General features: G+C 37.6%; 2 protein-coding genes across 3 annotated transcripts; one reads left to right on the top strand and one right to left on the bottom strand.

The window, feature by feature from the left end:
• Positions 1-398: 398 nt before the first annotated feature.
• LOC109065463 (TNF receptor-associated factor 6) lies at positions 399-7,393 on the top strand. 2 transcript variants are annotated; one of them, XM_042760650.1, is made up of 7 exons: positions 399-697; positions 1,279-1,580; positions 2,430-2,580; positions 4,035-4,193; positions 4,630-4,701; positions 4,830-4,907; positions 5,117-7,393. In XM_042760650.1, exons 2-7 carry the CDS (start codon positions 1,279-1,281, stop codon positions 5,984-5,986), a joined length of 1,632 nt encoding a protein of 543 aa, XP_042616584.1. In that variant the 5' UTR covers positions 399-697; the 3' UTR covers positions 5,987-7,393. The 2 variants fall into 2 exon arrangements, with proteins under 2 accessions (XP_042616584.1, XP_042616585.1); XM_042760651.1 differs by lacking the exon at positions 399-697 and adding an exon at positions 704-837.
• A 6,273-nt stretch (positions 7,394-13,666) lies between these two features.
• LOC109064879 (transient receptor potential cation channel subfamily M member 5) lies at positions 13,667-26,322 on the bottom strand. Its single transcript, XM_042760649.1, has 26 exons — positions 26,015-26,322; positions 24,577-24,644; positions 24,349-24,499; positions 24,082-24,262; positions 23,833-23,999; positions 23,100-23,277; positions 22,955-23,019; positions 22,655-22,840; positions 22,444-22,540; positions 22,199-22,317; positions 21,771-22,100; positions 21,550-21,693; positions 20,254-20,377; positions 19,109-19,254; positions 18,914-19,026; positions 18,726-18,824; positions 18,381-18,630; positions 16,889-17,008; positions 16,679-16,810; positions 16,402-16,576; positions 15,692-15,860; positions 15,346-15,524; positions 15,023-15,155; positions 14,829-14,901; positions 14,640-14,730; positions 13,667-14,494 (listed from the first exon to the last, which is right to left on the bottom strand). The coding sequence occupies exons 1-26, from the start codon at positions 26,039-26,041 to the stop codon at positions 14,382-14,384; spliced, it is 3,630 nt and encodes a 1,209-aa protein (XP_042616583.1). The 5' UTR covers positions 26,042-26,322; the 3' UTR covers positions 13,667-14,381.
• Positions 26,323-26,629: the final 307 nt, after the last annotated feature.

Genomic DNA, 26,629 nt, shown 5'->3' with positions numbered 1-26,629 from the left:
GTATCTGAAAATGTATGCTGTGTGCTTTTCATGGTAAATATAGTGTACACCAAGATATATTATTAAGTCACTTTAAGGATGGGGAGGACAGAATGAAGAATGAGGATATTTTAGGAAAAGTATTAATGGACAGACAGGTATACAGAGCACTAATTATGTTAGAGGAGCTGAACTCGCAGTGCTAGCATGAGCATGCGCGCTGATTGAGGGCGTATGAAACGCCCACACATTTATTTATTTTTAATTTTTAATTTTTTTATTTTTATTTCAGACACAACAGCTTTGTAAGTTTAATTTGATATCCAGTACAGTAGGTGGCGATAATGTTCCTAAAGAGTTATTTGCCATTGAACAAGAAGAACAAGAAAAGTGTTGCCAAGTCCGCGGTTTTCCCGTGGATTGGGGTACTTTAACGCTGTTGCCGCTGGTTGCTTTTCATGTATGCGGGTTTAAGCGACCCCAATAACGTGATATTAAGCCTCTAAAATGCGAATTTTAGCAGGGGAACCAAACCAAAAACGTCTATTTTACCCAACCGGAGTGCGATTTTTACCGGGGCATCCCTCGAAACGCGATTGGGCTAGTTTTGAGTAGTAATTGGGCGGGTTTTATTGTGAAAACCTGGCAACCCTTGCTAATACGCTGATGTTTGGATACAGGAAGCTTGTAGTAGACAGCGAGGCCGGACCGAGGCAAGGTATGTAAATTAAACCTATTACAAATAATGTTGATCTGATACCGAATCATACATTATATACCAAGATGTTTGTGGTGTTACAACTATAATGTCAGGTTAAAAAGTGTGTTTCCACAGGCGATGTAAGGAAAGTTGTTGATGTAAGTTAAAGTTAACCGTCGGTTGTGACTGGTTAGCTGACTTTCCTCTAAACTTTTTTAGTTTAACGATGAAATAAGTTTTACGAGAATTACATATAAGATAAGTTTAACCTTTTGAAATTCATATGTTTGCGTTTACGCTGTATAATGTGGGTAATTTTGGCTACAAAAAAGTAACTTTCCAGTTGAGCGAAAAGTTTTTCCCACAACACAGCCCCGCCCAGCAGAACTTCGCGTGAGGAAACAGCAGTTTAAAGATGAATACTTCAATAGGCCTGGAGTTACTCATCCTATGCCTTTTCACTTTGCATAATTATTTAGGAAATCACCCTAATATATAATCTCTTGCCACATCTTCTGTGCGTTTAAGACGGGGTGTTGTATAGATGATAATGTGTTATTTTCACTGATCGACATAAAACTCTCTTGATGTGATTACAGATGGCTTGCAGTGACATGGAGAAGCTCAGCCTCGATGTGGATCCCTACTGTGATAGCGACCTCTCGGGTTGTGCAGCAGCCATGGAGAAAGAAAGGGAGTCCTATCTGAGTCCGACAGAGAACCCCTCCACCATCAGTGTCTCTGCTAGCATCCCTCCAGACCAGCAAGGCTATGACGTGGAGTTTGACCCTCCGCTAGAGAGCAAGTACGAGTGCCCTATCTGTCTGATGGGTCTCCGCTCCGCAGTACAGACCCCATGTGGACATCGATTCTGCAACTCATGCATCAAGAAGTCTATCAGGTTAGTAACTTTAAGTGTACTTGTCACTTTCAAAATTCACCCTGTGCTTAACCCTGCTGTGTCATATTCGAAACTAATGCTTCTAAGGCTGAATTGTCAACATCTCTGAAAAAAATCCTGTATTCGATCTTATATATGCTTTCTGTCATTTTTTAGGTTGTGGTACATGTGTCTTTTGTTTGGAAATCTTTACTAGTTTACTAAATAAACATAAGAATAACTTTAGTGATATTTTAGGGTGAACACTTCATGGACTGAAGAAACTACAGAGATTATAAAACTAAGTATTGAAATATTGTCTGATTAAGATATATTATTGGGATATATGGAGTACTAGCAGTCTGTTGTGATGTTAGAAAGATCTCATTGATTTATATCACAAGCTATCAGAATATCATATTAATGTTTGGCCATATAAATACCAAACTGCACCAAATTAAAGTAAAATTGTTTGAATTGTTTTTTTTTCCTCCTCAGATATGAGCTCCATATTGTCCTATATCATAATATAAGTAGTCACAAAAGCCAGATTTATCAAATATGATAAACATCAAAAACGCATGCAATTTCTTTTCTTTACTTTTTTTTAATATTTATTGGAGTATGTATATATATATATATATATATATATATATATATATATATATATATATATATATATATATATATATATACACAATTATTTTATTTATTATTTTTTGTTAAATAATATTTTGTCTAAAGTTTCAATAAATTGGTCCATTTGTTTAAAAAAAAAAGCAGACTATTATTTCTTGACTTTTGACTATTACTTTATCTCAGGCTTTACAGGGTTAAAAATGTCAAATATAACTTACTATTTTCTGGCAGGGACACAGGGCAAAAATGTCCAGTTGACAATGAGGTGCTGCTTGAGGAACAGCTCTTCCCTGATAACTTTGCCAAACGAGAGATCCTCTCACTTACTGTCCGATGTCCTAATGTAGGATGCAGTGATAAAATGGAGTTGCGCCAACTGGAGGTAAATTTGTGGGTCTGACATGGTTAAAGTATTTTAAATGCTGTATTTGAAATATTTGTACTTGCAAAAAAAAAAAAAAAAAAAAAAATATATATATATATATATATATATATATATATATATATATATATATATATATATATATATACCCACGGACCCCATGGGTTGGGGCAGGTAAAGAAATTGTCACTTTATTTGTGGGGCAGGTTGGGGTGGGTCACTAAAAACAAAATAAAAAAATCCATGTATGTTGCGTGCAATTCCCTATAGCCTATCTTAAATATTTGGAATATCTATTTTCATACTTTATTAGGTTCTTTGATAAGGTTACAATACGAAGGCCTACGTAGCAACGTAACCTGCGTGATGTCCCTGATGCGTGGGTCGTCTCATAACCCACGGGTCTGGTTGGGGCGGGTAAAGAAATTTTACTGTATTTGCGGGGAGGGCCAAATAATTTCGTAAAAGTGGGACCCGCGGGTTACTAATGCTTAGTATTATGGTAATTTGGCAGTACAAAAAAAGGCAGCATGTGAGTAAGAATACTCTTAACTTTTTTTTAAGAAGATTTTTATAAGCCCCAATTCCTTAAATATGGTTAAAAAAAAAATAGAGTTCAGTTGTGTATATATACGAGATATATTTCAGTCAGTATGAATCTTGTTTATTAAGGCTACGTTTACACGACAACGATGTAGTAAAAAACAAAAGTTTTTTCCTTGCATTTTTAAAAAGTTTAATGTATACACGACAACAATTTCAAAACAATTCTCATTTTCACACATCCCCGAAAACGCCCAAAAACGCTGTGTTACATATGCCAGGCCAGTAGTTGGCGCTGTCACCTTGTTAGTAAACAGTACCTGTAGGGAAGTGACGATTGTATGTTGTATATGATGTTTCTCTGCTGTTGGTTGTAATATTGGTGAAGTATATCCACACTATTCTGAAGAAGCGTTAGCAAACTCTTGAGCAGCAACAACAGTACCATGTACTCCGCCATTGTTGTGTGTGTTTGTCCGCGCTTGCCTTTAAAATCAACACGTACTGCACGTGTCTACATACCTAACGTACTGCGCACACACATGACGTCACCGTTTTCAAAGATTCCCGTATTGGGTGTTTACACGGAAAAGATAACGGTGCGGTTTTCAAAAACTTGCACTTTGAAACCCGTTTTCAAAAATATGCGTTTCAGTGCCCAAAACGCCGTTGTCGTGTAAACGAACAGGCAAAACGCTTAAAAAGTTTCCTGTTTTTGGCTGAAAATGTTGTTGTGTAAACGGCCCCTAAATCAGTCCTTGGATATGTTTTGCATCAACTCCTCAGAGAGCAAGACCTTTTATAAATGCCATTTCAAACCCATTAGTGTGGAGTCATGAACATGCTTGCTAAATCGCAGTTGTCCTGGTGGCTGCTTGTTTAATTGTGTTATAACATTCTCTTTTCCTCAGAAACACTTGTCTCATTGTAAGTTTGCCACAGTGCCATGCCCTCAGTGTCTGGAGTCTGTTCGTAAGAGCCATCTGGATGAACACAAGAGCCAGCAGTGTTTACAGCGGCTCATGACCTGCCCTGCCTGTGCAGGGAGCTTTGTGTATGCTAATAAACAGGTGAAAACCGTTGTTTCCTGTTTACATACTGGATACGTTTAGATTGGGTTGAAGTGGTTTTGAAAGTAGATCAGTATTTATATTCAATTAGCTTTTATTTTTGTATTTTCAGTTCATTTTAATTTTAGTAATAGTAATTTTATGTGCTTTTGTCATTTGTTGATTTTTCATATTTATAGTTAGCTTTTTTCTTCAGTACCCTCCACTAATATTGGCACCCTTGGTAAATACTGTATGAGCATATTTACCAAGGGTGCCAATATTAGTGGAAGACACTGTACTTCTATTTCTGTATTAGTTTTATTAAATATAGTGACTTAAACTTATTTTATTTTGGTTAGTTTCTGTTATTTTTGTTTTGTTTATTTTAAAAAATTTAATAGTTTTAGTTACCAATAACAACACTTGTCTGAAAGGATTATCTTCTTTTGTTTAGATTCATGAACAGATTTGTCCTTTCGCCAATACAGTGTGTGAATATTGCGAAATGGAGCTTATTCGGGATCAGGTGTGTCAGATGATTTTTCACTAATATCCACATTTCCTGAGGCACAACAGTAATGAACTCTTTTTGATAGTTCAAATTATTCATTGTGAAACTATGAAGCTGAATGAATCTGTTCTTATTGGTTTCAGTTGGCATTGCACTGTGACACAGACTGTCTTAAAGCTCCTGTAGCCTGTACTTTCAGCACTTTTGGTTGTCGTGAAAAGGTGGGCCATGAGATTCCTTTTTGCATAACACTCAAAAACATATATGCTGTTCTTTTGAACGTTCTGTTCATCAAAGAATGCTGAAAAGAAATGTATCAGTTTCAACAAACATATCATTTCTAAATACAAAAATATTAATACTTAGCTTTTGAGTGGTACTGTATAACATATAATTGTCAAACCTTTTTATTTCTTTGGAAATGTTAAAGATGCCAAGAAATGAACTGGCCCAGCACATGCAGGAATTTACACAGATGCACATGCGTTACATGGCTGAGTTCCTGCGCAGCCAGTCACTCAGTAGCTGCCCAGTGCCGTCAATTGCCGCCCACTCTTCATCAGACGAACGTGGAGCAACTGCCCGAGCGCCAGAGTCATGCCAGTGTAAACCAGAGCTGATGAATCTGCGGGAGACAGTCTTGGAGCTGGAGGGTCGGCTGGTTCGTCAAGATCAACAGATCCGGGAGCTGTGCATCCACAATGAGACACAAAAAAACCAGGTCACAGAGCTACGCCGAAAGCTGAGCTCACTGGAGGAGGCCACCCGAGAGCTGGAAGCCCAGCAGTATCAAGGTGTCTACGTATGGCGTTTGGAGAACTTCTCACTTCACCTGCGCAACCAAGAGGCTGGTCAACCCATAGTCCTCCACAGCCCACCTTTCTACACGGGCCGGCCAGGGTACAAACTCTGCCTACGACTGCATCTGCAAACTCCCAATGCCCCACGCTGTTCCAATTACATCTCACTTTTCGTGCACACTATGCAGGGTGAGTTTGACAGCCAGCTCTCCTGGCCCTTGCAGGGCACGATCCGACTGGCAGTGTTGGACCAGGTCGAGGGGGAGCATCATGTGGAAGTGATGGAGACCAAGCCGGACTTGCAGGCATTCCAGAGGCCCACTGTCCTGCGCAACCCCAAAGGTTTCGGGTACGTCACTTTCCTGCACCTACAGGTGTTGCAGCAGCGTGGGTTTGTGAAAGACGACGTGCTGTTGGTGCGCTGCGAGGTGACACCACGATTTGATGCTAGCCTCAGGAGGGAAGGGGTCCAACCTCGGGGGTCAGAACCTTCACTTTGAGTTCCTACAATGCTCTTGTACTCATAAGTTCTCATAGACACTTTGCTGAAACAAGGAAGATGTGCCAAACCATGGACTTTATTAGACTCGTCATGGTACACCAGATTTCGTAATGATATTTTTACACAGTTGCATAACTCTTGTGTCTGTTGTGAAGTGTTTTATATACAAATGTTTCTCAAAAGCGTTTCTAATAATTGCAATCAACAGACAAACCTACGTTTGATTAGTATCAGAAATTCACTGAATGTCCTGTCAACCAAGCTAAAGGGTGTAAAACTATTATTTTAATGGTGCTGCTTGTTAGCTTCCACAAATTATTTTCATTGTACTACATCCAACTAATTGTGCTGCCTTTTCTGCCAACTCAATAGTAGAAAAAAAAAAAAAATACATTTTTTTTTTTCATACATTTAGATTTTTTTTGTTCATAAAATATGTGCTTAATTTTCATTGATCTGATAAGACCTGACAATTTAAAGCATCATTAATACAGTGCAGCACTGTTTACTTTGATAATACTGAATGTTGTGCATTGTTCATTTAACAACTTAATGTCTTAAGGTGCAGTTACATTAGCAAAGTGTCAGTGAAAAACTGTTAGCGATGCATGAAGTGTAGCTCACAAAGAAGTCCCTTTCAAAGCAGGCAACTCTCTGTTGGTTCATGGAGTGAATCTGCATAATCAGTTTGAACTCTTTGTGAAAGCTGCCTGGGGAAATCTTTTGCCCTCTCGCGAAACTCCCAATCACTTGGATTTGTATAGAAATGACTGAATTTTAACCATGAAAATTACTGATGGACTAATATATGCAAATTAATCTGATAATTGTATTGACACTGGTAATCTTGACTATCCTTTTTTTTCCCTTTTTTTTCCTTTTTTTCATATAATGTTCATTTCATCACAATATACAGTGCCCAAATGAGTTGATATTTGTCTTGTAGATTTACATGGTTTCTGTCTTTCCATGCTTTCATAACATGGCAGATTTCAGAGGTGTGTTTTAGTGAGATCTCGGGGCTTGCAAAATTGCTAACCCGGACGTCCAGTCGGGCAATCTTAAATGCAGGTCTTAAAGTTAGTTGCATCAAATTTAATGGTGTTTTTATGTGAATGTCTCTGAAGGGAACTGACTGTCTTTAGAAAAGTTTTGATGGTATTATCTTTTCACCTTACTTGCAATGCCAGATAAAGCAGCGTTTATGAGTGCAGTGCCTGGAAAAACAGCTCTATTTCTACCGTTTCAAAGAGACAAGGGTAGCTGCAGGTTGGAGTAATAGGCCTGGCCCTAACCTAATTAGAAAGGCCTTTATCCACCCACTGCTCCATCCTGCAGTAATCCCTACTTGGTTTCAAAAGCCCCACCTAGTGGCAGAAAATAAAGTAAAAAAGAATCTCAGTAAGCCCTTCTGCGGGTTTATTTTTTTTTTTTTTTTTTTTTTTTTTAAGATCAATGTAAATATTGACCAATGTTTTTACGCAGCAAACACGCAGAGTTGTAAATGTGAAATAAGCTAATGTGCCTTTTAAAAATCTAAACTGTTAAGACAAATATGATGTATATTTATACACTTACCGGCCACTTTATTAGGTACACCTATTCAATTGCTTGGTAACATAAATTGCTAATCAGCCAGTCACATGGCAGCAACTCAGACGCGGTGAAGATGATTTGCTGAAGATCAAACCGAGCATCAGAATGGGGAAGAAAGGGGATTTAAGTGACTGAACGTGGAGTGTTTTTTGTTGGTGGAAGGGATGGTGTTATTATTTTTCAAAAACTGCTGATCTACTGGGATTTTCACGCACAGCCATATCTAGGGTTTACAGAGAATGGTCCAAAAAAAGGGAAATATCCAGTGAGCGGCAGTTGTGTGGACGAAAATGCCTTGTTGATGTCAAGAGGTCAGAGGAGAATGGGCAGACTGGTTAGAGATGATAGAAAGGCAACAGTAACTCAAATAACCACTCGTTACAATCAAGGTATGCAGAATACCATCTCTGAACGCACAACAACGTCGAACCCTGAAGCAGATGGGCAAGAGCAGCAGGAGACCACACCGGGTGCTCCTCCTGTCAGCTAAGAACATGAAACCGAGGCTACAATTCGCATAGGTTCACCAAAATTGGACAAAAGAAGATTGGAAAACTGCTGCCTGGTCTGATGAGTCTCGATTTCTGCTGCAACATTCAGATGGTAGGGTTAGAATTTGGCGTAAAGAACATAAAAAGCATGGATCCATCCTGCCTTGTCTCAACGGTTCAGGCTGCTGGTGGTGGTGTAATGGTGTGGGGGATATTTTCTTGGCACACTTTGGGCCCCTTCGTACCAATTGAGCATCATTTAAACACCACGGCCTACCTGAGTATTTTTGCTGACCGTGTCCATCACTTTATGACTACAGTGTACACATCTTCTGATGGCTACTTCCAGCAGGATAATGCACAATCTCACAAAGCTCAAATCATCTCAGACTCGTTTCTTGAACATGGCAATGAGTTCACTTCACTCAAATGGCCTCCACAGTCACCAGATCTCAATCCAATAGAGCAGCTTTGGGATGTGGTGGAACGGGAGATTCGCATCATAGATGTGCAGCCGACAAATCTGCAGCAACTTCATGATGCTATCATGTCAATATGGACCAAAATCTCAGAGAAAATGTTTCCAACACCTTGTTGAATCTATGCCACGAAGAATTAATGCAGTTCTGAAGGCAAAAGGGGGTCCAACCCGGTACTAGCAAGGTGTATCTAATAAAGTGGCCAGTGAGTGTATGCTTGAAATGAATATAATTTTATGTTTGACTCATCCCTTTTCTTAAAGGGGTCATAGGATGCCCATTTTGCACAAGTTGATATGATTCTTTAGGGTCTTAATGAAAAGTCTGTAACATAGTTTGGTTAAAATTTCTCAATGGTAGTGTAAAAAACCTTTTTTTACCATGTCAGAAACAGCTTTTTTCAGAGCACGCAGTTTTGTAGCATTTTCCTTTAAATGTTAATGAGGTGTTGGGCTAGTTACATTTCAGGCTACCAAAATCTGAAGAGTGCCTGCCTCAAGGACTACGAGGGATTTTGAAATTTTGCGAGCCCTGGATCTACAGTTTCACAGCTGTGGTCCATCACAGCATATATCTTATTAGTAACAGTGAGCAGCTGGATGCCAGAATGAGCATTTGTCACCCTGTGATGTCATAGGTTACCCACACACTCGAGGTACACCTCCCCTTCCTGTTCTTCTACATGGGACAGCAGAGAGCCTTCAGAGATGTAATGACTAATCCTTATTTCATATCGTTTGGACTAGTCGTGAATTTGGAACTACATGGAGGTGAGTAGTACAAATAATTTTTAATTTTTGGGTGAACTAACACTTTGTTGTTTTGTGGTTGAGGAAATAGCAGATGTGTGAAAGCATTTTGAGATGGCAACAGAATACTTTGGGGTTAGATTAAACTAAAATGAATCAATGTTGGTTTTCCTACTTGTGTGTCTGCAGTTCCAGTTTGACCACTCGCGCCACTGGACTCTCAAGTTGGTAATATTCCTTTGAAGGGCCTCTGGATTCCTGAATTCCCTACACATACACAAGAACAGATATGAACAATGTTGGGGAAAGTTACTTTTTAAAGTAATGCATTAAAATATTGTGTTACTCCCTAAAAAAGTAACTAATTACATTACTTAGTTACTTTTTACAGAAAGTATTGTGTTACGTTACTTTTGCGTTACTTTTTAAATCTGGGCAGGGCTTTCTTGTTTGTTTTTCATATAAAAATTTCTATTTTTGGCCAATGTAAAAGCCCTTTCACACCAAAATCCCCAGGCTGGAAGTAATGTAAATTTGCGTCTGTACAGTAGAATTCAGAAGAAGGAAGTTCAACACTCTTCAGCAAAAAAAAAGAACAAATGTTAGTTTGTCTTGAGTAATTTTTGCTTATTAGTATGGTTGAATTTCATCATCGAAGGTCAGCAGCAAAGACACTGGTTAATAAAATGGCATTACTTATTTGAAAAAGTAACTCTGGTATCTTCTTGTAGATTAAAAAAGTAATGCATTACTTTACTAGTTACTTGAAAAAAGTAATCTGATTACATAACTCATGTTACTTGTAATGCGTTACCCCCAACACTGGACATGAATAATAGAGATGTTTATACAGATGGCAATTCAGCATGGGTTTGCAGTTAACATTCACCTGTAGCACAAGTAGCATCTGTGTGATGGATGCTGGGATGAGAGACAGATTCTTGCGCAGCAGGTCATCCAGAGACAGTTTCATTAGGACCAGATCCCTGAAGCCGAGAAGAGCCATCTGTCTCACTGTCAACTCCTGCCCCTGTGTACAGAAAGAAAGAGAGAAATAGAATACATTTCATGCAGAATTAAAATATATCACAATTAAATTAACCACATGAGCTTTTAAAAAATTAATTAAGCCTAAACATGATTTAAATTCACTATTTTAAGCAGATTAACTATTCTACAGTCTAATTAACCCATTATGGAGTCAATTCAATGCCACATATATTTGCAAAATAATTGAAGTATTGCAAAATAAATTAAAGTTTTGCAAACAAAAATGAAGTATTGCGAGAAAAAAAAGAAGCTTTGCAAACAAAAATAAAGAATTGCAAAATATAAATGAAACAGAACAAAAGCAATGATTTTGCAACACAAATTTTCCATGGGCAACATAGCTACTAATTTATTTGCAACGCTGCTTTTATTTTGAATTTCAGTGCGAGTTCGCAATACCGTTTTTTTTCCATTGTGCTTTACATTACACATGTTTCACTTTCTGTGTGAAAACCTGAATGGTTTTGTTACATTAACTATGTGTATTAACAGCGATTGCTCAGGTTAAAGAAGTTGCTGACATGAACATCTGCTGTTTATTTCTCTCAATGTGCACACTTCTGTAGCATTAAAATGTCTGTTGTTTAGTTTTATAAACTTAATGTGTATTAACAGTGTTTGCTTAATATCTTTTGACCTGTGGGAGGACGCCAGCCCAAGCGTTCTTTGTTTACATTAGTTCAAATTTTATTTTAGTATTTATGTAAAAGAATGTAATTAACCTCATAAACTATACATCATTAAAAAGGTCTAAGACTGAAGCTTCAATTTTTTAAATCTTATAGTGACAGTAATTTCTTCATTTGTCAGGAGTTGTGTAAATTAAAAACAAAGTCAATACCTTCAATGTGAAATATGAGCCACAGAAGAGCCACAACCAACTCCTGTAAAGTCATCATGAAAGCACTTAACTAAACAACGTCCCTCGGGGCTTTCAGTCCAAAAGTGTGCACATTTGGATAAATGTTTAATTGATTCTCACGTTCACTTTAAATGTGTATAAAGAAGAGAATATTTGGAATATATCATTCATACTCGACGCCTGAAGGCGCCCTCGCACAGAAAGTCCACAAGTGAGACTCATAGAAGTTATAAAACTCATGACGTTCCAGGAAATCCTATTGTACATGCCCCAGTCCCTGACTCCACCCCCATGTCAAAACAATGCCAAAAAGTGAAACGCGCAGAAACATGAAGCGCAAAGGGGGAAAAACTGAATCGCAAGCTCACACTTGACTGAAACGCAAAATAAAAGCAGCATTGCAAATAAATAAGTAGCTATGGCCATGTGAAAAATTTGTTGCAAAATCATTGGTTTTGCATCGGTTTCATTTATTTTTTGCAATTCTTCATTTTTGTTTGCAAAACTTTTTTTTCTCTCGCAATACTTAATTTTCTTTTGCCATTCTTTATTTTTGTTTGCAATAATACCTCAATACTTTCATTTTTTCTTTTATTTTCTTTTGCAATACGTTAATTCTTTTGCAAATATATGTGGGATTAAATTGACTCCATACCCAACTTGTCCTCCCTTTTTATCTGCCTTGATGGTCCCTATTTATTTATCCTTGTGTTTGCAGTTTGTTGTCTAATGCACACGTGTTTGTTCCTGTCTTGCCTCACCTTGCTGTGCTGTGCCCTGGCCTGCCCACCTGTTTTCCAACTCAGGATGGTTTTTGTTGGTTTTTGTTTTATTTTTCATTAATAAAAAGCCCTACTCTGCACAATTGAGTCCTCGCTTCATCCCTTCACCCAACCCTGACATAAGGGCAGACCTCACCTAAATGTTTGAACCTATTATACTAGGCAAGAATTTGGCACAAATTGTTAAGATTACAAGCAGATTTACCTGCAGACAATATAAAATAGCCTGAAGTGAAAAACTTATTCCACACCTGGGCCAAAACAAACAGCTGTCTATCTCCTGATAAAAAAAAATAAAATAATAAAAAAAACATGTTAAAGACCTGTTTTAATGATGGACACTCATGTACAAATATCTCCATGCTTCTGAATTTCAGCCAAAATGATTGCTAGACCTTTGGTCAAAATCTGATTCTGTAAACAATCACATGAAGCAATATTAGCATGTTTTTCTTCTACCAGTAATGCATTTATTTTCATTTATTTTACCAGAAAAAGAACACCATGGCTCTGGGAACTGACATGTTAAAGCACCTGGAAATAATCTCTGATAAGAAGCCCATATCTGTCCTTAGAAGCTGCATACATTAATGAAAGCAATTAAAAATGTGATGTTACAGCTAGTTTAGTTTATACCTAGTATTTTCATCCAAGCAGTACAGCTCATTCGGCTGTAGTTCCTCTCCCTTGAACACCTTAATAACAGCAGTGTAGATACTGAAAAAGAAAACATTCATATTTTTGAAAATTAAAGTCATAGCATAATAATAATAATACATTTAATAGAGGGAAAAGGAAAGTGGAAATTTCAAAAATGTCTATACTTGTTTGTAAGAGCAGTGCTGGGACCTTTAAGCTCTGGAATGACGAAAAAGAGCTTTCCAAATGCTATGTCAGTTCACAGCAACCAGGCCATTTCCAGATTATTAGAGCTGTGTGAAAATAGACAGGTGGATCTGACACATTATCTACTTCCTGTGGTACACCAACTTCCTGTTACTAACAGTCATGTTCTTTTTACGACTGAACACTCATTAACCTCAAATCAACTCGTCATTTTGTATATCTTGTTCATTTGAGGATCTGGCACACTGATTTCTGATTGTGCATCTGCAAAGGATTTAAAGTTCATTGGTTATATATATATATATATATATATATATATATATATATATATATATATATATATATATATATATATATATATATATATATATATATATATATATAGGCCTAATTAGTATTAATTATATTTTTTATAAATAATAAAGAAATAATAAATTATTATTCTCCACATGCAATCACAAACAAACACACACATACAGATATTACACATAGTCTCATGAATAAGCTTGAACAGTTTTCTACTGAATTTTTTATTCTTCATTCTCATTCATTGTTGCATCACACAATATAAATATTACAAAGATGAGTAAGAAATCATGTATGGTAATATAGATTTTGCAGCGCACATTAATAAATTCATCACAAACATTTGGAACAGAAAACTTAATAAAGTTAATAAAGGAACAAAGGAAATTTGGTAACACTTTATTTTAAGGTGTCCTTGTTACACATGCACTTACTATTATAATAAGTTTTAATTTTTTTTATCAGAAAGTATATGCCCCTAAGATTAATTATGATTATTATGCTAGTAACGTTGTAAGTTATTGTAGTTAATTTATACTACACAGTACTTAAATGTTTAATTACACTGTAACAGGGACACCTTAAAATAAACTGTAACCTGAAATTGAATACACACCAAGCCTGTCCATCACAGTGCAGAAGTGACTATGATGCTTTTCAGTTTCATTACATCTAGAGCAGGTCTTTAGGAGCAAACACTGTGGGTTCATACAGAGTGAATGTGTCCTCATTTAGTTCTGGTTATTTTACTGAAAACAGACTTTGCAAAATCCTTGTTTTCCCTCAAGGCTAATTTGACGTCCCTTGTGCACATTGGGTAAATTTGCCTAGTCAACTGGTTACTGATTCATTACCTATGGGAACGGTATTGGTCATTCTTGATAATGAATAATCAGTGTGATCCTGTGTGAAACTGTCAAGTGTGCACTGTGAAAGATAATATGAATATGAATACACTACTGTTCAGGCAATTGGGGTCGGTATTCTGAAGATTTGTGTTACAGTGAAAACTGGAGTAATGGCTGCTGAAAATTCAGCTTTGATTTTGAAATATATTTAAACAGAAAACAGTTATTTTAAATTGTTACAATATTTTGCAATATTGCTTTTTTACTATATTTTTTTTCATTAAATAAATGCAGCCTTGGTGAGCATAAGAGACTTTCCAAAACAATCTTACCAATCACTAGTTATCTAGTTAAATTAAACAAATGCATAATAACGTGGCCAGATCACTGATCGATGTAGGGCAGTTTCTTGTCGACACCATATCCTGAATGTCCCGATGGCTGCTGTCGCTCGGCTTCCTGCGGTTGTGGATGTCTGGAGCTGATGGCAATGGACCCTGCAAAACATGAAGCGTAGTGTTACCTTGAGAGGACAAAAACTGTGACAATGGAAAGAAGGCACTGAGTAAGAAAGAGAACAAATAAGATATCAGAGATAAGGAAGTCAGAATAAGAGCAACACAATAGTAAATGAAGCCTCACGTGGCGCTTTAGGAGCATCTCTGTCACACTTCAGAGTACTTTTGTGGAAACACTCCGCAATCCAAGACAACACCTCTCCACAATACCTCACCTACAGATGAAGTTTCACTTTCAGTAAAGTCATTCAACATCATGGACTTAAATGACACATCTGAACACATGAAGTCAGCAGCTACTCCTTCTTTTCACCTCAGTCTCCACTGTTGCCATGCGCTTTTCTTGCTCCTTAAAACCCCCAACCATCCTCAGCAAACTTTGTACCCTGTGAAGTGTTACACGTAAACAAGGTAGATTTAAATGGTTATACATACACTCATTCCACATCTGTAGCCCAAATCTCAATGCAAGTCAATAGGTTATTATAACATCTTAGTGTAACTCACTTAGAGGAAGTGTATCGGAGTCTCTCTGCACTGCTCTCCCTGTGCTCATGCTCCAGTTCAGCCAGGTAGTTCTCTTTCTGCACCGTCTCCCATGTCATCAGCTTCTGGTCCAGTCCAGCTGGTAGTTCCCTCTCTAACCACCACAAGGAAAGAGGAACAAACATTTAACCACAGGTTCTTTAAATATTTTCTTTGCTTTTTTTCTGACATGTTCTTTTCTTAGTCATTTTTCGACACTTCTTGTAACTTGCCTCATAAAGAAAGTTACCAAATGGGTATTCATTATGAATTACCAGAATAATCCTTCCAGGAAGCACACATACCCAGCAGATCCTGATGGGTTTCTGTAGTTTTGACGAGGCTGAGGAGAGCTTGAGAGATGTGGCTGATGATGATGAAGGGTGGAGCTAATGCCGGACGGCTGTGGTATTCAACAATCAGGTTATAGCGCTGAAACTTCCAGAAGATGTCTGCATTCTCCTGCACCACCTGGAAGGTGTAGCTGTGGAGAGAGTTTCATGGCATATTTATTAAATAAATAAATACATACACACACACAAAACCTAAACACTAATCTTTACTGGGAAATACATTTGAAACTGTACTTTACTTTTCTGCAAAGAAGAATTTACATTATATAGACTCTCAAAATATTAGCCGGACTCTGACCTGAACATGGCAATAAGAAGGTTGAGCAGCAGCACATTTGTGACCAGCAAATAAATGACGAGCAGAAGAATGACCAGCCAGTTGGCGTAGATGTTTGGGCAGGGTGGCAGAATACCTGAGACGATCTCCTGCACATCGTTAGTGCAGTTATCATCTGGCATTTTTGCCGCTGTGAAGATGCATGGACAAATACAGTCAAGAATAAACTGCAATAGCTCCACCTAGAGTTCAAGTCTAATAATTAAACAGAACAGATACTGTCAGAAATGATCTGACTAGACCCATTGAGCATAAAATTAAGCACTGATTGACTACTAAACATTTCCTTGGCAACTAATTGAAATAAAATATGTAGAGGTTGAAGTGCTCTAAAACTAAAAAAAATAAAAATAAAAATAAATAAGCTACATAGAAATCTTTTTTTTTTAAAAAGAGCATACTAAAATTCAACTGAAATAATTTTAAGTTGAAGTACTAAAATTATATAATGTTACTAAAACATAAAATAAAAAACTAAAATGAAATTAAAACTGAAAATATAAAATAAAAGCTAATTTCACAATATTGTAATATTATATATAAATAATACTAACAATGCTTAAAAAAAATCAAACAATGCTTCAAAAAGGTTTTTTTTTTTTTTTTTTTTTTTTTTTTTTTTGCGAACAGTGAGCTACAATGTGCTCAAAGCAAGAATATTGATAGTGTACCATCTATTTCCTCCAGAGGAATCTGTCCAAATATATGGAGGTATGGGCGGTACAGTGCCCTGCGGAAGACCCAGTCGATGCGCGGGTCATTGGGGTGCAGAAGGGCTTGTGTCGTCACTCCATACGCTATCAGCCACACGGTCAGGAAGAACAAGAAGAAGAACACGTCTTTGATCTGTGAAACAATAATAAAAAAGGAAGAAAAAAAAAACCACGTGGTTAATTGGATGTTTCTTCAAAGATTTTTAATTTTAAATGAGATTATGTCAAGTTTCACCATTCTCTCCACAATGATGATTTTGGGTCCGAGTTGCTTATGAATGGCAAAAATGTGAATGAGTCTTAAGGTGAAAACCATGAAATCCAAAGCAAAAACAGTGCGGCCAGCCTCATATGTGCTTGTGGCCATTTGAGAAAACAAAGGATTCAGATGAAGTGCGCTGCTCCTTTAATGTGGCTCATGCAACAGCACTATTTGATCATAATACCTGCATGACAGTCCCATCACGAAGAGAGAGATGGCCACCATGTCACATTTGTTCCAGTTATCCTCCACATATAGCTTCATCTTCTTGAAAATACTCATGTCCTCATCTGTAAAGAAACTCTGTGGATCAGAGTGTTAAAATTGTTGTATACACTGAATACCAGCTTTACAACATATAACTGCACTGTGGACTTCAGGAGGTTTACCAACTAATTTCCTGCCCAATAAAATCAAGAAAGTCTCAAAAAAGAATTTACTGATTAAAATGCTCAATGTTTATTCCAACCTGTTCTGCACCTCTGTCACTGAATCTGCCCTTATCCATAAGTATAGCATATTAATCATCATCACACACAAAGCCACACCTCTGCACATTAGGCACCCAGCAGAAAGAATCATCGGCTGCCATCTACCCTACCTACCCTATCTAACGAGTCAGAGTCCAGGAAATTGGTAGGTGAGATCATTAATGAGTGTTTTTTTTTAAACCCTGGTCATCTCATATTTGAATCTCTACCCCAGAGAATAATTTCCCAGCTATCAAAACAAAAACTAATACAGTATCTTCCCCTGTGATGTCACTCTTATGAACAACTTCCCTGAACTGGATATGTTTCTTAACCCTTCTCCCATTTTTGTTGGCACTGTTTGTTCAGCTGCTTGGGCACACTGGCCACTTCACTGCTAAACTGCATTTGTACCTGTTATTTCGGATGAACTCCGCCCTGCATGTGTGTTAATGACTATTGTATTGTGTATTGTATATTGTTTGTATTTTCCTGCACGGTATTGTACTGTATTATTTATTGTATTTTGCATAGTACTGTATTGTATGTTCAATCTGTTTGCTGTCGCATTGCATTTTGCACTGTATTTTAGTGACGTACTATTCTGTTGCGTTTAAAGTTGTAAACTCAGACTATTAGACTTCTGAAAGGCACTTTATATATATATATTTAATAAAAAGTTCTCAAAGTATATTCTCTGTATCATAACATATTTATGGTTAACTCAAATTACAGTTATGCACCTTATTTGCTACTTCAATACAAATCAAATTATAATTCAGAAGGCATTTTAAAATCAAATTTTAATATTGATAAACCCTGTGTGTGACCCAGTGTGTGTAAAAATCTACTGACCACTCTACATCGGTGCTATTTTAGTATTATTCATATATTATAATATCATTTTATATTATTTCTGCTTTATTTCTATTAATGATTTTTTTTTTTTAAGTTTTAATTTTATGTTAACAATAGCAACACTGCTCTACGTATTCTAAAGAATCCTTATGTTAGAAATGAGCAGATAAAGTTTACTTTTAACTATGTTTCTGATCACTTTGGACAAATAATGACATATCTACCATACCCCTGCTCAAAGTCATATCAGCAAAGAATCATACAAGACTGTCAACATACACAATGTGAAAACAACCACACAGGTTTTAAATAGATAAAAAAAAAAAAAAAAAAAGATGCATTCATGCCTGACGGATTTCCTCCAACACCAGGGTAAAGACCCAGAAGTAGAGGATGATTTCAGCTGCAGACGGGCCATGTGGTGGTGGTGGCCGGAAGTCCAGAAGGAGCACGTAACAGAACAAAATGAGGAAGGCAAAGTACATGATGACATTCCCCAAGAACACAGTAACTGGAGCGCTCCAGAAACGATTCCACTTCTGCAGCATCATGTAAATGAAACTCGCACTGCAAGAGTCACTGCCACCTTCAGCAGCACTGGGAAAAAACAAAACAAAACAGAGGTCTTCTTTCAACTTCACTTCACTTCATTTCACTGTTTTTATCTATTTCAGTATGAATTTAAGGCTTACACTGGGTCCTCGTCTGTGAGTAACAGGGCCTGCTCTGTTTCCAAACTGTCGAGCTCGGCAAACGGCTCCCCTTCACCTTTCTTTACACGTTCCTCTGCACTGTGACACATACACACACATATTGATGCACAATGAATCAAAAATCAGTTTAAATGTCACACATGGAATTAATCAAATAATATCCCCACTTGAACTTGATGAGGTTGGTCCAAATGAGGGGAGGGATGAAGAACGTGAGCACGAGTCTAGCGATGGAAGTGTCTGTCCTCATGGCTCCCCACCAGACTTTGGTCAGCAGGGCCTGTGCAAGAGCAACCAGGTTGATCATGGGGATATGGTTGGTTGGTGGCATGATAATGTAAGAATTAGACATAAGCTGTTACCTGGACACCATCATGAGCAAAAAAGCATTTAGCATCTGCCAAAGTGGCGAGATTCAGGACTGTTGCTTTGCTCCAGCAGCATGTTTTCCTCACCAGGAGCGAATAGGCTCTGTCTTCACTGTTTGAATAACACTCACTGAACAGATCTGTCAGAACAGTGCAGGCATCAGGACGGATAGTTCTGGTAGTTACACTTTATACAGGTTTTTCAAACAGCTTAATGAAACAGTTCACACAGAAATGAACACTTTGAGTCATTTACTCAAACTAATGCTGTACTTAATTTTAAATAAAGGAAGAGTTCACCCAAAAATGAAAACTGTGTCATCATTTACTCACCCAGAAGATACTTAAAAAAACTGCCTCTGGCTTTTTTCCCATACAGTGGAAGTCAATGGTCACCAAATCTGTTTGATTACCATCGTTCTTTAAAATATCTTCTTTTATGTTCTGCTTCAGTAATGAAGTCATACAGGTTTGGAACAACATGAGGGTAGGCAAATGATGATAGGATTTTCATTCTGGGTGAACTATACCTTGAATTCCTGATTCTGTTCCTCAGACGAATATGTTGTATGACTTTAGAAGGCTTTGAATATTGCTTTTTGTATGAAGCACTTTTACAATTTTTGGTGCATTTTTAAATGCTTTCCAAAATATCAAGGTACTGAAATGGGACAATGCTGAGTAAACCATAACACCATATTCTACTATTTACTTAACCTTGGGTTAACATTTGTTTTAGCATCATGCAGGTTAGAGACCCTTTAAGGACATTTTTAAAGGAGGTTAGCACCATATTTGACCCTGGTATAAACTGCAGTTTACAATAAAATAACTGAGGGAAACTGTGACTGTGAAAGGATTATTGTAACACATAACTAAACATGACCCTGAGTTCACAATTTTAAGTGTGAAAAGCCCAGTACTATATAACAATGCAATCCATGTCAGTATATCACAACTGTCACAATCTTTTATTGTCATTTTAAAAAGCTTCATTGTACCTTTAAATTGGATTAACTAGTTCTCTCTTCAAGTGGTTTGACAAAAAAATGAACTCAACAAAGATTAAATGTTTGAATGATTGGGTTCTCCACTCTGCTGAGCAACGAGTCTGTTGGTTATAATGGTGTGATTCTCACCCATAGCAAATTGCTCATATTTGGCATTCTTCATACTGCGAGCAGTCGCTGCTTCAGTAGCCAGATGAGCCATCTCCTTCATGATCTTACAGCCCACCAGAGCAGCTGCCACGGCCTCCGGACCCTAAAACACACAAATAGTTATTAAAAGATGACTGTAAAATAATGCATTGAATAAGTTAGGGTTACCAAACGTCCTTTCTTTCCCAGACATGTCCTGATCAGGATTTCTAAATTGCCTAAAATGTCTTGGTGTTGGCTTTGTTATCTTATTGACATGCTCTCTACAGTGAGAAAGTGAAAGTGACGTGTGGCCAAGTATGATGACCCATACTCAGAATTTGTGCTCTGCATTTAACCCATCCATGTGCACACACACAGTAGTGAACACACACAAACACCGTGAACACACACCTGGAGCAGTGAGCAGCCATATTGCTGTGTCGCCCGGGAAGAAGTTGGCAGTTCAGTGCCTTGCTCAAGGGTCTCACCTCAGTCGTGGTATTGAGGGTGGAATAGAACGCTATACATTCACTCCCCCCACCTACAATCCCTGCCAGACCTAAGACTCAAACCCACAACCTTCAGGTTACAAGTCCGACTCTCTATCCATTAGGTCATGACTGCCTCCAAATATATGTCCTCATACAATATATGTACACATATTTCTGTAGAACTTTCTCGCACTCCATGATTGGTTGAATGCCTGCATGCTATTGGTCAGACAACAATTCAGTCATTACTGTCAATAAGTATAAAAACAATAAAGTCATGTTAAAACCCAGAAGGCCAATTTGCCATGGATAACCTCAGAATTTAAAAATAAGGTTTATGGTAGACATAACTTAACAATCTTGGACATTTTGCTGCAGCACTTTTTTGGAAAACAAAGCCAAATCCAGGACATTTTAGGCAATTTACAAATCCTGGCCAGGACATGCTTGGTGAAAATAAGGACATATGATCACTCTAAATAAGTCCTGTGCATAAAGTAGAAAATAGCTAAATTGCAAACCACAAGAATGCAAAAACAAAAGCAGTAAATTCATTCAGCCTTGATTCTTAGCACTGTTCATGCAAATTGCTCTTTGTTTACCCACCCTTATTAAGTTTGATCTGTGAACCCTAATGAGGTCATTTGTGATATACAACTGCAAATGACTGGTAATCAATGGGACTTAGGTACAAGCTTCTGATAAGGACTAAAGAACAAATTGTTAACATGTAAATAGAATTGTAAATGCAAATGGAGTTTATGAAAATGAGCTCATCGCTTATACTGGTTTATTGACTCACCATGGCCCAGAAGTAGTTTGCCATTTCCTGCCTATTTTGCAGGATAGCCCAAAGGAAGAGGTCTCTCCAAGGGTGAACACAACGATGGTCCATGTCTGGGAGGTTCTTGTGGCTATGGAAAAGCCGGCCTTTCCCCATCCTCTCCTGCAGCAGATACACATAATATAGTAGGACTGTAGTATGGCGGATTACGTCTAAGTGCATGTTAAAGGCCCACTCACCGCTGGAAGTTTTTGGTAGAAACCCCTACAGGTATCATCAAGAAAGTCTTTGAGGACTTTGGAGACCTCATGAAAGGTGAAACGAGGCCTGCGGTCACCTGGTTCAGTGTGAGGGTGTCCTGACGTCCGTTTGCTAGCCAAATGAACCTGATGCTTTTTCAGGAGCAGGGTGTGAAGGAGGTTTTTCTCAGACACAGAGCAGTAGAGTTCCTGAAGACGGCCGTATGTTAGGAATTCATTTATGTTCACGCCGTTATCCACAAACAAACGCACAAAGTCAGGCTTGTCATTTATCAATGCCTCCATCATCACCTCCTCCAGGTCCTGAGCCTAAAAGAGTATAAAGAAATATTGTGTATGAGAATCAAAACAAGTAGGACTACTGATAAACGAACAAAACAATTTTGATTTAAAAGTTTTATTCTCACACTCCATTCCACGTCTCCACTGAAGATCTCACTTTTAGCAATGTCCACCCTATTCCAGGCCACAGCCAGTTTCAGCTCATCCAGGAAGTCCTGTGCTTCCTGACTTTGACTCTTACAAGCTAAGCCCAGACAAGAACATTTATGAATTCACTGACATCATTATACAGAAATATATCACTCTAAAAGAGAAGCATACGATTCCTTCATGTGTTTGCTGGAGTTAGTATGAAATCACAGTTACACACCCTTAACCAGCGCTTTGAGAACTACTGTGTCCATTTCTGAGTCCTGCTCTGGGTCATGAACTGTCAGCAGGTGACCGTGGTCCAATATTCTCTGGATCTAATGGACAAATCAGAGTCTTTACACAAATGACTTAAAAAGTGCCTAAAAAAGAAGTATCCTTACATAAAAACACACCATTTAAATATCTTAAAACAAAAAAGTGCTAATCACCAGTTTGATCCAGGAAGTGATTTCTGTGCTGTGTAGGCCATTGGTGAAGGTGTTTATTAACAGCTCTTGGACCATATCCGCATCCCAGCATCCTCTGTCCATCAGGGTCACTAAAATATCCGCGACTCCCCCTGAGCCAGCTAATATCAGCCAGGGTATTGAATTCTGAATATTCTTGTACATTCTCTGTAAGAAAGCATTGAAAGTGGCTATTACCAACCTGGTGAGAATAACATGCTACAATAAAACACTTACAAAAATTCTGTGGATATATTTTAATAATAAAATGTTAAGAGAGACCTGTAATATCCTTGGCTCTCCATGAACAAGAAGACATAAGACAGGGATTTCTATACTGCCTGTGCCTGTTAAAACAATGAATTCCATTGAAAATCTCTTCACGAGAAGATAAAAAAAAAAAGAATAAAAATCTGTCTCAACTCACCTCCATATCCTGTACGCTGCAGAGAGATGTGTTTGAGCATCTTGACTCTCATCTCACCAGTGGCTCCAGGTCTCTGGGGGTCCTCGTCTACCAGGATGAAATGAGAATGATTGCAGTCTAAAGAGTACACTGCACCGTGAGGAAGATCTTCAGATGGGTATGTTGCTGGATGATCAGGCTAAACAAAAATAACAAATTACAAAAACTAAACAATGTTTTACAATCTCTACACAAACTACACAACTGTTGCATGACTTTAATATCACTGCCACTAAGCTTCCGACAACTTTTTATTTTAAAATCTAGAAGTTCGAAAGTTGAAGTTAAAATAGTTTGTAAGAGTGCAAGTATAAACAGTGAGGCTATCAGTGTAGATGAGTTTTCCTGTTTGCCGAGATTACATTTAATGTCCCCTGCAGCCTCTGTAGTCCCATTAGACCACCTTTTAAAAAAGCTTTTAAAAAATCACAAGTGAGGTATTACTGATGTATTTTATGTCATAGAAAAAATATCTTAAGCCTTTCATGTTATGTCAACCACAAAACCCAAACAACAACAACATTGAATTTGGACGATGGAAACTAAGTGCAAAAATGCTAACTTGTTTCTGGATTTTAAGACTCATTTCTGTAGCGCCTTATTGCATAACGAAATGTCTACATGCTTCATCCATGCAATTAAATTATATAATGATGTGATAAATTAAAACATTGTATCTTTTGTCTGTCTTCACCTTTGCAGACAGTAGCAGATCTCTGTTTTGAATCATGTTCCAGGGAGCAATTCCAATGGCCACCACTCGCACCTTAGTGGAAGTGCTCGCTAGAGAGTGGTCCCTTACGGCTTGACCCAGGTTCTTGGTGATGCCAAAACGTAAACCACTGGTGAGGATCCATGCCCCTGTGTAGGTCAAGGGTCAAAGTTCTGTAACAGTCAAAAGGAGATTGTGATTTTTGTTTTTGATGAACAGTAAATTATCCACCTGTGCTCTGTGCTGCCTTCACAAGGCCTTTTCTAAGTGTGTCCCTCAGCCAGGGCTTCATCTGAGCCACTTCATCACCTCCCATTAGTGCCACCACCAGATGAGGAGGGGCCAGACCCCACTGCTTAGTCAACGTCTGGTAGATTTCAGCTGGATCTGTAGAGCTGGTTACCCTGACAAACTGGACTGACAAATAAAGTTTGTGAATAATGTGCACAAGCTCATTAGAGGTGATTCTGAGTTTTGTAAATATCTGTCCTTATATACCTTGCCCCTGGTCCGACTGACGCCAGTAAAATCAATATCTCCCAAACGTCCATCCATCCATTGGGGTTTATCTAATCTCTTATTGCCCCTCTCGCCCATATTAACAACAGACTCTGTGAGTGGGATGTAACACCGACATCTTTGTAGAGAACTGCAAATAATGACACAAAAGGTCAAGCATTTTGAACTGTATTAAATATTGGCAATAAGTGATGCAACTAGTCTCACCCATGTTCTTGGGACTCACTGAACAGTTCTCCACATTGCAAACACCTCCTGCCCTGAGGTAACACCTCCTACAGACAGAATCAACATGCACTGCATCACAGTCCAGTCAGGTGCAGACACAGGAGCTGCTGATTTGTTCAGGTAGTTGGAAATCTTTATGTAAAGCAGAAGCGATTTCCATTTTCATTCTTTACACGCATGCAAACTTGCCCTTCCTTCTGGTAAGGGCTGAGCCACACATGAACTGAAAAACTGATGTGCTTTTTACTAACCTGAGGTAAAGTTAGAGTCAGAAAGCAAAAAGTAAAGATATAAAGAAAGAACAAGTTAAAGTCAAACAAAGAAAATAAATAATTATGTATTTAAATAATAAACAACCCATGAAAACTTATGTATGTCATTTTAAACACAAGAAGCAGCCATTTAATTGTCAACTATTGCTTATTTGCATCCTGGTCAACAAGTGATTAGGAAGTTCATTCCCTAATGTGGTTGAAGAGGCACGGAGAAAAAGAGCCATAGTAAAAGCAGTCTGAAACAGAAGTGTAATGCTATAAAACCATTTCAGGCAGTTGACAGCATGTAATTGATGTAATCAGGCTGAATGAACTTGATTAATCTCTTTTCAATCAATTCGTTTTTATCCAAACGCTATCAGGTTCAGGTATATCTGTCACCTTTCCTGATTGCCATTTTAAACCTTTTGAAACTTCCAGTTTCCTAATAGTTCCCATTCATTCAATTGTTTTCAATGAGACACAATCTGACTGATGATTGAGTGCTGTAAAGCTGTAGTTTTAAACTATATAATAAAAACATTATGCAAATTGTGACTTAAATAATAATCAATTCTTGGAGGAAGGATGTGATTATTGAAAAGTGCCAATGACATCTATGCAAACGTGACTGATGTGTGTGGGTGTGTGGAGAGCTGCCCATGATTTGACTAGGGCATGAGATGGGGTGTATGAGAGAGGAAAACGCCATAGACACTGCAGCACACAAATACAATCATTTGCATTAAAGGTCACACATAGACATGACATTAGATCCAGCAGGAAACAGATCTTTATAATTGACACTATTATCATCATTTTATCAATGAATTGGGTTTACTATGATTATTTAAGGTAGTTTAAATATTTTCTCCAATGTCCAAATGTGAACTTCAATCACTGAAAAACAAAACTAGATGTTTGTATTGAAACTTGAAATTTCAGAAATATCTAAGGGTATGTGAATAATAATCTGAAATGCTAAACTTCACAGATGTCTACTAAATCATAGCAGTCTATTATTCACAAAACGCAACCCTATATTCATGTGGTTGTATTTTTGTTTTGTTTTTGTTTTTTCAGAAAATTTTCAGCTATTATAAACAACTCAACAAATGATCTGGAAGCTGATGCCATATTTTTTGCTGAAAGAGTTCACTTACCAGAGGAGTATCCTGATGCCCCAGCATATCTAGATGATGGCTGTGCTCTTGGATCCTCTAGGCCACTATGAGCTTGGGCAGCTCTAGAGTGTCACCAGGAAGTGAATCGGGAGGTTTATGATGACAAAACCACTCCCTAACCAACCGCTGCTACCTACGCTCAACCACTTACCTCCCTTTCTCCTGATCTCCACCATAAAGCATTCCTTGGAGTAATACAGCAACAGGAAAATAGCTTCAGAATAGGTGATTAATTTAATTTACATGCTTACTATTGTTTTTTCCCTAATTGCCTTTAGACATTTGAAATGGTTGCAACCTAGAAGATTGATTGCTTAAAATACCTGGAGGTCTTTCACTGAATGTTGCTAATTTGTAAAATAATAATAATAATAATAATAATAATAATAATAATAATAATAATAATAATAATAATATTTAACACATGAAAAACTAGACTTCAAAAGACTTTTGTAGCTAGAATTAAGGCAAGACACCACAGGTGAATATAGGTTAAAATGTAACTATACCTCCTATCTTGATTAATCACAGTATATAAAGACAATTGTATTGTATAAACAATTTCTGAAATGTTACGTTTAATTATGCAAATGA

The sequence above is a fragment of the Cyprinus carpio genome, chromosome A7 (genome assembly GCF_018340385.1).
Source record: "Cyprinus carpio isolate SPL01 chromosome A7, ASM1834038v1, whole genome shotgun sequence".
Taxonomy (NCBI): domain Eukaryota; kingdom Metazoa; phylum Chordata; class Actinopteri; order Cypriniformes; family Cyprinidae; genus Cyprinus; species Cyprinus carpio.
This window is presented reverse-complemented; position numbering and strand designations above follow the sequence as displayed.